Genomic DNA, 13,608 nt, shown 5'->3' with positions numbered 1-13,608 from the left:
CTAGATCATAGGAGGAGGAGGGAATGGGTGGGCTCCAATATAGTTTTAATACTTATCAAAACTACAAAAAAGACACCCCACCCTGGGGGATAGAAGATTTGAGCTGAATCTATCTTTGTGCTTCAGTTCAAATTAAGGAGAAAACCAAAACAGCAAGATAGTATAAAGCCCCCACAAAACGACTGCAAAACTGTAACACGAGTGGATATTAAGAAATGCCTTCCCCAGGAAGGCCACTAGAGTTCCTTCCTTCATAAATGGCTTATATAAGCTTGCTAGTTAACTCCAGCCTTTGGCTCTTTAACGCTTTCATTAACTGCTATTTTCTTACTATTTCGATAGCTGTTCCGTTTCCATTGATTTTTTCATTTTTAAAAACTTTTTAACCTGTTATTGCTTTTATCTATATACTGCCTAGAGAGCACTTGTAGAAAATCAGTTTATAAGGTTTAAATGCTATAAAATAAAAAGTAAAATATGCGAGCTACATAAACAGTTTGAAGGACTATATTGTTTGTCCACAAAACACTTGAAGGAACAATGCGTATTATCACTACTTCCCTAGATAATATAGAGGAGAAAGCAACTGTATATTAACTGTTGCTTCAAATATGAAAGGTCCAGAACACCACAACTATCACTATATGCCAAAGGAGGCTTTGGATATGCAGGTCTTAAGCAACTGTACCCCACACCCACCGCATGAAGCATGGCAAGCCAATTTTGAACCTGAGAGAGGGGATGGACGGGTTCAAAAGCAGCTTGTGATACAATATGAGGCATGCTACTGAACAGTATGAACTCTGCTCCCTTTTGCATGCCTCAGTAGTTCTTTGCACACTGGGCAAAGATTCCCTACGTCCTCTATCACTAGGGCAAAACTACAGTTCCGCTCTATGGAAGTAACCATCTCTGTGGAGTCCTCTGTCAAAATGAAAACACATTCAAAAGAAAATGCCAACACATTCAGAATAAATTCTAAAAAATGATTTCTTCAAAAATACAAACAGAAAACCCAAAGATACTACTGCACTTGAGGTTTGCTTAAAACGTATATCAAGGGACAGGGCAGGAGGCATAGGGGGAGGCAGAAGAACCCATTTCCAGGACCAAATAATGGCAACAGGTAGCTTAAACGTTACCAGTTCAAATTTGCAGAGAAGAATGCATTTACAGCTCTACAAAAAAAAATAGGAGGGAGGGGAAAGACAAGATGCACAATATAACTTCCACAACGCAATGCACAAAGACAGTACATTTATAGGCTTATAAATAGCCACTCACCTGTGGCAAGGAAAAAATACCTACAGGTGACTAGGCAAGAAAGAAACAGTTTATTTACCACTAACTAGGTATGGTCTGTGTGTCTTGTATGGATGAGCACACAAAGAATTACAGTTACAGGTAAACAACTGTAGCCTTTTCTTCCACAGTCTCTGTGCAGTCACGTCCATTTCTTAAATCAGAAATTATTGAAAATGCAAGCAGTGGGTCAGTAAGTTTGTGAACTTATGCGTAAGGTGACATTAATGTAGAGTAAGATCCAATAAATCTATTTGCCACAGAAACTGCAGAATAAAGCAACTCAATAACTTGAGCCTTTCAAAGCATGAGGGCTATAAACTTAAGTTGGAAGGACAAGGACAAGTTGCTTACAGCTCCACTCTCAAGCATACTGGTCTTGTACACCCATCATGGCAAACCATAGCTAATGAGCATGCACATTTTAGTCACTTTCCTCCACTGATTTCCTTTGAAAGAAACAAACCACAACCCCTGCTTCAAACAGAACACTAAGCTAGGAGTCACGGTTAATTGCTCCAACATGCTAGCGGAGCGAAGTGGCCCAGATCAGGGAGTTCACAATAAACCGTTAACTATGGCTGACCGTGATGTGCAAACCGGGCCAATAGACTGAAGAGTGGAAACAGAAAGACAGTTGCAACATCCACCCTCCCACCGAAAAGACAAACCATATGAAAAGGAGGTAGATCAAGAGACCAATGTTTGGCCATCTGAACACACTGCAGAAAACGTGAAAGGGTTTTATTTATTTTTTGTAGTCGAAGGAAGAGCTATTGTTTTTTGTTATTATTTTAGACATTTATACCCCTAGCATCTTCTTCAATCTCTTGGGAATCAGCATGACAACAGACATATTGTATCCCGGTACTTGAGGATGGGGCTCTAAATGAGGTCTGGATGTCCTAATGAAGTATGGTTGCTATATACATATACAGCATATATTATACACGTATGGCTGCATGAATCATACATCCTTACCCAACCTCGAACGCCCTTGGCTTTTTTAAAAGCCGAATTCCTTCTGCTAGGGTAATAACTGCAAAATCCTACCTCCTGTTCTCCATCAAGAAACATCACAGTGGGAACTGGAAGCAAAACCTCCAGTATCAAGGCACTAAAGGTTTAGGCACAGCAAATAAAGCAGCAAGGTTCTAATTAGAAGGCTGTGCCTAAACTTCCTAAGGAAACAACACACACATCTGTTAGCGGCACTGAAGCAAACAAGCAGTTGCTTACATAGCTGACACGAGCAGATACCAAAAGCAGTGAAGAAAGAGAGAGTCTGGTTTACGAGAAGCCGTGGCAAACTGCTTAGCTTTCCAAATCTGCATCCTCGAGGTTTACACATGCACCTCTATCCTATATATCTGAAACTTGACAGATTGTGCATGGATAAAATGAAAAGACGTTTAGCAGACTTAGCTGTCAATTTAATGAAAAATTGCACACTGTGGATGAACCAAAATTTTTTTTTGTCCCCGCAGCCTACAAGAAACCACACAAATCCCCTCCATTGAAAGGGAGAACCCTCGATGTTTTGGCTTCCATTTACCAAAACAAGCATGCATACCCAAGCCCAAGCCAGCTGGGGCAATGGAGTTAGAATCTGAGTCGACAGGGCATGCAGCAAGGTAAAAGCTTGCTCCCAGCCAGGGTCCGATGAGAAGCGACATGTGACAGAAGCATCTGAGATGCTTGGCAATGGACTATATAATGCTACAACACAGGTGATTAGAAGGAGAAGGAAGAGAAACTGTTAACAAGAGCTGGGAGCTTCTGGAGCCAATGGCAGCAGGGGGGCAGAGAAGAGGAGAGATGCTGAAGAATGGTCACTTTAGCGCCAGTGCCTGAATAAAGGAGATTATAAATGTCTTGCCCATCAGGTGAATAACCCAAAAACCAGGAGGAAGAGCAACAGACACTTGAGGAAATACAGTCCCAACACATTTTGGAATAATCCTTGTTTAGGGGTTGATTTTAAGCAGCAAATCTCATCAAGGGAATGAAGGCACTATATTGGCACAGGAATTACTAGAGTAGTTCATGCATTCTATGAGAACTGATACTTGAAACCTATTTTTCCCTATGATGTGAAAACCATCGCCCTTTAAAACCTCCAGAAGTCTTCTCAACCTCCTTAGAAAGCTCAGGTGAACACGAAGGAGGCTCCCTGAGAAATCCCAAGAGCAGCAGCGTCTCCGGAGATCGTTCCGTAACACGTCAGAGCAGTGGTTGTTACCCTTTTTTGAGTCATGGACCCCTTTGAGAATCCGATGAAAGCTATGGACCCCCTTAGATAAATAAAATTAATGTTACTGCATTGGAAATTGGGGTTTTTTTGCACCCGGTTCACAGACCCCCTGAAGCCCATCCATGGACCCCTAGGGGGCTCCTGGACCACAGGTTTTAAGTGCCCCATTTCTTCCAGCAGGCTTTCCTTTCCATTTCCTTATTTCCTCTCCCGGGATCCTTTGGCTGAGGGTGCTGATCAACAGTAGGAAATGGATTCTTAACACACAATCCCTTTTTAAAAGTAGCAGCGTGGCAGGTGTGGGGAACCTTTCACCCTCCAGATGTTGGCTGAACTAGAGCTCCCATCATCTCTGGCCATTGACCATGTTTGCTGGGGCTGAGGGGAGTTGTGGTTCAGGCAACATCTGGAGGGCCCAAGGATCCCCATATCTGTAATACAGCTTTGGACAAAAAAACCCAATCCTCTATCTCTAACCTTCGCTTCATCTACAATGTAAGATTATGCCCCTTTACTTAGAAACCAAGGCAGCCTTGGTAGCAAATGACCCTTTAAGGCATTTACTCTACATTCCCTATTCTTTGGCCTTATGTCAGTGACTTCTCCCATCATTACTTCTCCATCTTCCTCATAGGCCCACATGAAATCTATAAAACTATCTAGTCCCAACAAGAAAAAGTTTCCACTCAATCTTGAGCTCACAACAGCATGCCTTCCAAACTCTTCAGAACCACACTCAAGACTCTTTAGTAAAGATAAAATAAAATTCATCAGTGGGTTGGTTCATACATGCAGACAGATTACTTGATTCCTCTATACCTGAAACACACACTAGACAACAGGCATCTGAACGTGTGGACTGAAAAGCATTGCATCTGAGGTGATACGGTGATATGACAGTTCCATTTGTGGTGTGGTATCTGCAATGGCCCCTTGCACACATGGAAATAATTCCTTGAGAACTGATGTGCATGTATAAACCAGCACTTGCTAAGTTCTTGCTAACTTGAAGAATAGTTAAAGGCTACACACAAGCTGGTAAGAGATTTCTGGAGTGAAAAGCTTTGTAACGCTCCTCTTTCTAGCATACTGAAGAACTCTCAGTGCACATACTCATCTTCAGGAAGAAATCTAGCAGCCAGGATGGTCAAGGAGGGAAACTTCTGTAATCAACTCATCTTTCTAAAAGCTGTTTAGTTCTATCCCATCTTGGGACTCTGAGAGGCTTTAAAGCAGTACTGTTACTACTTCTGGGGTATCTCTATTACAGAGAGTGCTTAGCTCTAAGCCTTTTCCCCCTGTACTTATGTGCTTTCCAGCTTCAAAATCTAGAACACTAGAGAGATCTGAACTCCCCAAAAATGTCTCTTTCAAAGTAGCCCACTTGTGATCTGCATCTTGAAGGCATTCCACCACAGAAATCTATGGGGTTTTTTTAATATCTTGGAATCACGCACAAGATACAGGCCTTGAACAGCATTAAGGGGGATCTTACAATGCTCACTAAAATGCTGCTGGTGGAGAAATGAAACTGAAAACAGATCTCTGTATATGTGATTCTACGGGAATCTTTAGGGCTGCTTTACGCATTACACTTTTCATAGAAAGGGGACCTCCACAAAGGAAAATAAGACTGCATGCAACAATTGCCGGATCTGTTTATTTGCACACACATGCTGTACTTTGAATGCGACAGTGGGTGTACTTTTCCTTACTTAAAGATGTGGGCTGACACTACTGCAGCCTATACAAACTTTTGGATAGTCAGGCTACGTATTAGGAGCGTTTGGGTCTGGTTAGATTCCCTCCATTGCCTTGTCAACCTAGGATATCTCTCTCTACCTGTAAGGGGGGGGGCATTGTATATATGTAATTTGTTGCAGCTGCTACACCATTCTTATTAGCTGCACTGCAATGAGATTTTCAGATTGGCTTCTTCAAAAACTTGAGGAACACTGTCAATTTTAAAATCAGGTTAAAACCTCTAAGCTGAGATTTACCTGAAAGCAAAAGAAGCAATCCAATCCGTCTTGGTCCTGTAAACTCCTTGAAGGCAAAAAAGGCCCATGTCACAAGGCCTTTGTCTTCAAGCAGCAAAATCAGATTGTTTTCCTTCCTCGTCCTTAATTTCAAAATAATTCAATGATCTGTATTTAATACTCACTGTGCAGCTATTACGAAGGGCTTCAAATTTACGCTGGATTTCATCTCTATGCGCCTAAAGGAGGTAAGAAGTTGATCATCAATTTTTTCACACATCATTTTTAGAATCCAACAGCTGTTTTCTAAATGAACTGCAGAACAATCTACCAGCAAGCAAAGTTTAAAAAGGCAGATGCTGCAGGCTGTGAAGACTACCAGGACAGAAGAACCAGTTGTTGCCTTGACTTAAGGCATCCTCATGCTTCCAAGTTCTCACCTACTGGAGCTAAATGTACAATTGTATGCACTGCTTTATGGCAAATGCCATATGTAGACAAAATATTTCTTTTAAAGAGGCCTCCAAAAGATAGTTGCCATTTAATATCCAAGGGATAGTCTTGCCATTGGAAAGATTTTAAAATTGTTTACCTTGTATATTTATTTCCACATCTGAACTAATACTTCATGTGAGTTTTTTTTAATTAATCCTGCACATGTATTTAATTTTCCATACACACACAAACAAGTGTAAAATAGAAAAGCCTATCATGACGATTAGGCAAACTTCCCAAAGCACTTCAGCCACACAACCACAAGCCCACCAAGCACTGACCCACTTCTGAAGGGCTGATCAACCAACCAATAATTTTATTATTATTGTTTGGATCGTGGAAGTCTAACATACAAAGACAAAGCATTTTGTTTCAAGGCAACTGCAAAAAGGCATGCACCATTTATGTGTTTTGCAAGCAAAAGTGCCACACAAAGACAAAGCTCATCTTCCCGCCACAAGGCCCTCTCCCATCAGTCTGATTTAGGCAGTCTCGGGGCACAGCAAAGGGACTCATTAGTCATTTGTTGCTCACTGGACATTTCTTCTTGACTCAAGCAAACTGCTTCTTTCCCAAGACACTCAAAACGGAAAAGCTGTTCAACCAAAGTCTGAAATGAATGACTAGAAAATGAACTTTTTCTTCCACCAATTAACTGAAAGAGACTCAAATGAGAACCCTCCCTTCCCAACATCCCATCGGACTGAATACCCAACTCTTAAGAGTGTTTGAATTATTAGACTGAAATAGCAGCTCTTTTGAGGAAGTACAGTAATACCTGTTAACAAATCCTCCAAGAACCAACCTCCTTCTAACAAAGGCTTGTTTTAGGTGAAACTGACTAACTTTGCTTTGCTATGGTTAAACTTTCAACCCTGTGCCTTTGCTTTAAGGTGAAACTAACCAGTATGTGTCTGCTTTGCAATCAATAAACTGACAAATCTAGGCCTTTGCTTTAAAGTGAAACTGACCAGCCAGTGTGTTTGCTTTGCTATGGATAAATGTTCAAGCTTGTTCCTTGGCTTTAAGGTGAAACTGACTAGCTTATGTCTTTGCTTTGCTATCAGTAAACTGATAAGCCTGTGCCTTTGCTTTGCTATGGTGAAACTGACAAGCATGTGTGTTTCCTTTGCATTAAAGAGATCTCTTGCTTTCTCCCAGGGCTAGGGAGGGAAGGAGGGGGAGAGGGAAGGAGGGGTAGCGAGAAGGAGGGGGAGAGGGAAGGAGGGGGAGAGGGAAGGAGGGGTAGCGGGAAGGAGGGGGAGAGGGTGGGTGCCAGGTAGGTATCCTTTAAAGCCCCTGTTGAAGCTGCCCCCACTATCTATGAGTGGGTGTAGGAACCTATCCCTATTATTTCCATGTTATTCCTACCTCTGGTACCAAAGTTTCTGTTAAAGAAATAATGTCCAGGAATGTATCTACTTCATTAACTGAGATATTACTGTACTGATAGTCATTTCAATGCTGAGTGAAATAATCTCATAAAGCATGCCCCCTGTTTCATTGGCCTTGACGCCAGGTATTCTAGAGTCTGAACGGAAGTTGATGTGCGTTGAAAAAGATGGATAGAGAAGCAGAGCAGTGGCCAACCTTTTGCAAGTGTGTCACAAGTCTGACGTACAAGACAACACCACTCTAGTGTGCACTACAGCACATATGTAAGCTCCCCACCCCCCAAAAAAATCTTTGGGCTGGTTTTGTCTCACAGCATGGCAGGCAGGCATGTAGACCTGGCACTATGGACATTTCCACAATCCATGTGAGCCTCTTTCATGGGATTTGTATGTCCAGGATGCTTCGTTATGTATCCGTACAAATGGCCAGAATTGTCTACTCTGACTGGCAGCGTCTGGGGTCTCAGGCATCATTAAAGTGGGAGAAGACAATGTAATTACACATTCTCGCTAACTTTAACAATCGCATTACAGCAATACAAAAAAAAAATCACCCTCCACTATAGCAAGACCCATGAACCCCTTGCACTTCGAGTCCATGAGTGCCACAAACCTCCTGCTGCCTGTGCCACTTATGGCACCCATGCCTCAGATTGGCCACTCATGGGATAGAGCATGGCATCCACGATTCACAACTTTCCTGCACTGATCGCTGCATTTCCTAACCGTTAGCACTCACACTTGCGGGCTCCTGAGAAGACTGGAGAGTGTAGGCTTCCCTTCCCCTGGATCGCAAGAACACAAGCAATACATGCACAAGTCTGCTGCTTAATCCCTCAAGCCCCAAGGAACAGCTGCAAAAGCGGCAAAGGGAGCCCCCAATGAAAGGCAAACACTGTTCCTTTCATTAGCTTCCACGGAGACACACGCCCACTTCCAGTGTAGCTGAAGGCACAGCTGGTAGCCAAAGCAGGAATTAATAACCTCTCCCACCCACAAATCTGGCAAATCTTGAAGTGAAGATCCAGCTCCATAAAGCATATTTTTGCAAGCTCTTTTTAAAAAAATCAGTAGCATATAGTATACATTTAGGTTCAGTTCAGACGGACAAAAGGAAAGAATAATACCTTAATGAAGGATTCACTTACTACACATAGTAGGATATAAAACAGACACCTTTGTTAGGGAACATGAATAAGACAACAGTTATTTCACTAACTCGTTTTTAATCACCAGGTAGCACAATAGCATAAGAGCAGATTACAGAGAACCCTCAGCACCCACACAAAACCATAGTACTTCTGTGAAACAGGGATATGCATTTCCAGGAATTATGGTTTTGAAAAACCAGGTACTTACCTGTAACCAACCCTTTTCATAGCCAATTCCAACCATTAATACATGAGCGGAATGTAAAAATACTTGCACAAAAATCAAGCCACTGTACCTCAATAATGCACTGATTTGGGGTAGGGGATATCTATGCCCTACACTGGATTCCTTCAAGGGAAATCCACACGAAGCTGGCATCGATTCCCAGGGCTATTGACCTTTCAAGGAGGTAAACAGGGCTTTCATGCCACCCTGGGCTGCTTATTTACACATTTAAATAAATAAGTAAATGTGGCCAGTATGATGGACCCTTTCCTCACACCTCTGGCCTCCAACCAGGATATTTTAATGCTGGAAATCTATTTGACTGTATAATCATGTAACAGTCATGAAAGGCAGGGCATATGGTGTTTAGAATCTAAGGAATGTTGGGGTGAGAACAAGACCCAACTTGAGTTCAGTACCAGCTTATATTCTGAAATCAAGTCACCATTCAGAATACTGAATTCTAGTGGACTCTCCTCAGTGGCCAACTCCTTCCTTCAGAAGCCTTGAGCATTCATTTGCCCCTCCCTCTTTCTTTTAGGGCTGGCCTACTTCAACTGCATCCCAGCATCTGAGCTCACAGAGTTCGAGAGGGTCCCCCCTTCAGAACAGCATACTCTGGGTTACATCCAGTGTTAGTCCTACTCCTACTGAAAATAACGGACATTTATTCTGTTTTTTGTTTAACAAAATGTATATGTTGCTTGATTGTAACAAAACCTCTACGTGGTTTCCATAAAATATAAGTCATCAATTAAAAAAGCAGTTTAAAAACAAGTAATTAAAAACATAAGATAATTAAAATTACCTGTAAGCTAAAGAGAGGTTAAAACACATTAACATCTACATGTCTGGATAGGCTTGCTCAAACAAAAATGTTTTAAACAGGTGCTGAAATGAGTACGGCAAAAGAGCCTGCCTGATGTCAATAGGCAGGGAGTTCTAAAGTGTAGGTGCTGCCACATTAAAAGATTGATTTCTTGCAAGTGCAGTGTGAAAATGATGTGGCACCCATAACAATGCCAGTTCCGCAGAACAAAGAGGCTAGGTGGGTACAAAAGGGGTAAGGTGATCCCGCAAGACATGACTCGTTTAGGTACATTCATTTCAGTGGTTCTGCTCAGAGAATGAAACTTAGCTGGATACAATCCTCTGTCATGCTGAGTAACCCTTTTCAAAAGATCATCATCCAAGAGAATGTTTTCCCTTCCTCTAAAAAGGCCTGGCTGTAAAAGCCAAAATGGAAACACTAGTGGAATTATACTCAGGACAACTTAGCTGTGCACCTGTTTCCAAAGAATCAGGAAGGAGGGAGGAGACTGGTGCCTCAAAGGAGCACTTTGAAGCCATCATATAAGTGGTGGAAGCTTGTTCATTTGTGCAAATGGGGCACAGCCCACCAACCTCTGCTCTTGGCAATCTCCCACCTGCCTCTCTTCTTACTTACAACCAGTCCAGGTTATGGCCCTGCCTGTCAGCTTCTTTTTCCTTCTCAGTCTGCGTCTTGCTCCTTGTACAATTCAGGAGGGAGGAGTATGGGGGCAAAGCTATAATTAGTTGGCTCTGCCTTCTGCTCCACCAGTCCAATGGGCACCAGCCACCACTGCATATATGGGAACTTCCATGGAACCCGAACAACCATCTACATTTAGACTCCAATGTGACTTCAAAGAATTTAGCAAGTGGATTTGCCTCCAGATTCAAGCTTCTTGAACGTGCCAGATATCAAATAGAGTACAACAGTGGCAACTTTCCAGTCCTTAAAAAGAAAGTCACCGTATCTGATCAGGCATTTCTTTCTTTACTTTGAAGAGCCAAAGCCAGAAAAAGATCTCGTTTACTGGGGCCCAGCCACCCATCTAAAAAAGTGCAGCCTGTTAGAGCCACATTTTCGACAAACATCAACATTACAGAGATGCAAGATGAAGCAAAGCAGAAACAGTCAAGCTAAGCCATCTGCAAATCATCCTCCTCAACCCAGGATATATTTCAATATTAGTTTAAAACTGACTGGGAGCATCGCTGGATTTTATGCTTCGAGAGAGCAGCTCCTTACACCAGGCCAGAATTCCACAGCTTACCGTCAGAGCTTGAATCTCCTCTTCTGCCTCAGCTGTGGTCTCCTCTAGCTCAGTTTTAGCCTCCCGGAGCTGACTTTCCAGAGCTGCACGGGCAGCCTGCAACCCCGAAATCTGAGATTCCCTCTCCTGGAGGGTGAGCTGCAATTCTGTAAGCTGCCGTTTCAACTCCAATTTTTGTTCTTCATGTTCAAGGCTAACCTGAAGAGTTTAAATATAGGATTGATACTTATGAACGTCAAAATGTAAGCTTGCTTAAGATTGTTCAGCAATGCCCCTCTGCTATCTATGCAGCACAAAGAGGTCAGCCTCTATGCAAAAGAATAAATGGACATAAATCTGACATCAGAATGGACAAAATTCAGAAAGCAGGAGAATATTTTAATCTCCCTGGATATTCTGTTTCTGACCCGATGGCTGCCGTTCTCCAGAGGAATTTCACAGGGAGAACCCAGTGTGAAGTTGTTGAATTTCTTTGGGTCGGAATTGAAACAATGGCTTCCTGTCTCACTCTTGGTGTTAACTCAGCAATGCTAAGATGATTGTGTGATTACCAATAGTCACTGTGCTTATTTTGCATATTTTTAAACTCTAACCAAATTGTCACAGAGTGTACTTTTTTGCATTTCATGACAAGTCCCAATTTTCACACCTTTTCCCCCAGTTCACCAGCCAAGGATCACGTCATGCACCTGATAAGGTGGCCTCTAGTATACAAAAGTTATCCCCTTTAAGGAGGGGTTTCAGCTTTTCCTTCATTCACCTAGGGTGGCCACAAGCAACGTGTTAAGAGGATCTTCGGTCACATGGCTGATATCAACGAAACAATTATTAAACATCACTTGTAGCAGCAGCAGCAGTGGCGACAGCACCAACACTGACATCAGCAGGCAAGCGTTTACCTCTCGCAACCTAGTCTCCAGCTCCAGCAAGCGAGCCTTGTCATTGTGGTCCTGACGACTGATTTTCTCCAACTGTTCCTCCAGCTTATTGTTCTGGGCCTCCAACTTCCCAGCTTGAGTTTCCAGATAAAACTTCTGCTGTCTGAGCTCAGAAATCATTTCTTCTTGGGCTTTCCTGAAAAGTGGGGGAAGACATACACTCTAGTCCTAGCCAAAAGCCTTTTTTTTCATTGGGGTACAATGGAAATGGCTCCCTAAAGGCAAGAGTTGCTGATGCAGCAGCTAGGTCTACCTCACCCCATCATTTAAAAGCTTTTTAAAAAATGGCACATTTATCACTGAACGGCTGGCAGAGGGCAATAATGCCCATTACTTGAGCCTTTTTCCTACTCACAGAAAAATCTGGTTATTTGCCCAATGAAAATGGACCAATTCCACAACTGAGCTTTGGGATCAAGAGCTGACTGGTATTGCCAGAATATGTTTCACTTCCTTTCATTCTCTCCTGGAGGCACAGAGCTCATCTCCCCTAACCTTTCTTCAGGATTAAGACATTACCTCTTATTTTCAGAATATCTGACTGCTGGGATAGCGCTAAACCTGTGCTCTGAGCATCAAGTTAAGAGATCCAGTGCAGCTGTGGGATCATAAAGTGCCCTCCTCTGTTTGCATGGCTAAGGCTTACATGGGCAGTATCCTTAACCGATTAGGAAATCCTGATGAAGTGGATAGTGTTGAACACAGTAAAGCCCAGCGGCAACATAAACCTTAACCACAGTGTCAACTGGATGAGGCAATTCTGGGAAGACAGCGCACAATTCCAACATCTATACCCATAACCATAGTTAAGAGACAGGGAGCATTACATTTGGGCTGGTCCCCAATGTCTTAATGCTGCACATTTTATAGCTGACAACAAACCTGGCAACAGGAACATATCTTCTTTCTGCCCATATAAGTAAAAACCACACACATTTGTCCTGCTGCATCCAGACACTGGGTTGTATCCAATGCTACGCCTACATTAACAGGCATGACTAACTTCGGTCCATTAATATCAGTTGGTCTACTTTGAATAGAACTTAGTCAGATACAAGCCACAGCTATTGTTTCCCTTCAGCTGGTGCAGAATGCTGCGGCCAGAGTTCTTACTGGGACAAAAAAATTTGATCATATAACACCTGTCCTGGCCCAGCTGCACTGGCTACCAATATGTTTCCGGGCCAGATTCAAAGTGTTGGTTCTTACCTATAAAGCCCTTAACGGCATCGGACCACAATACCTGGCGGAACGCCTCTCCCGCTATGTACCTACCCGGCCGCTGCGCTCGACGTCGAAGGCCCTTCTCCGTGTCCCAACGCATAGGGAGGCACGGAGAACGATAACTAGAGCTAGGGCCTTCTCAGTGGTGGCCCCCGAACTATGGAACGCCCTCCCTGATGAGATACGCCTGGCGCCTTCTTTGTTATCTTTTCGGCGCCAGGTAAAGACCTACCTCTTCGCCCAGGCATTTTAAAAATTTTAAAATTTGAATTTAAAATTGAAAATTTTTAATTATGTTTTATTGTGTATCTACATCCACTTGTATTTTAACCTGTTTTATTATGCTGTACACCGCCCTGGGAGCTTATTGCTATAGGGCGGTCTAAAAATGTAATAAAATAAAAATAATAATTCCCTACCTAAAAGCTAGAATTACACACACAAGAAATTTGTTTGATCTCGATTTTCCTTCAGTTTGGACTCAATGGCCTTATAGGCTCCTTCCAGCCCTGCGATTCTATGATTCCCTCAGAAAATGCCTCAGAATTTATAAGTTCAGGAACT

General features: G+C 42.6%; 1 protein-coding gene across 9 annotated transcripts in view; it reads right to left on the bottom strand.

Moving 5' to 3' along the window:
• The window catches only part of CIT (citron rho-interacting serine/threonine kinase), a 105,568-nt gene that overhangs the window by 40,983 nt on the left and 50,977 nt on the right, over positions 1–13,608 (bottom strand). For 8 of the 9 annotated variants that reach the window (XM_061602303.1, XM_061602306.1, XM_061602304.1 and 5 more), the window contains exons 22-24: positions 11,782–11,956; positions 10,883–11,080; positions 5,721–5,774 (exon numbers count right to left, since the gene is read on the bottom strand). In XM_061602303.1, the coding sequence (XP_061458287.1) occupies positions 5,721–5,774; positions 10,883–11,080; positions 11,782–11,956 (427 nt within the window). The remainder of the gene's footprint in view (positions 1–5,720; positions 5,775–10,882; positions 11,081–11,781; positions 11,957–13,608) is intronic. The other variant, XM_061602310.1, reaches the window with a different exon arrangement.

The sequence above is a fragment of the Rhineura floridana genome, chromosome 19 (assembly GCF_030035675.1).
Source record: "Rhineura floridana isolate rRhiFlo1 chromosome 19, rRhiFlo1.hap2, whole genome shotgun sequence".
In the NCBI taxonomy this organism is placed as follows: Eukaryota; Metazoa; Chordata; class Lepidosauria; order Squamata; family Rhineuridae; genus Rhineura; species Rhineura floridana.
This window is presented reverse-complemented; position numbering and strand designations above follow the sequence as displayed.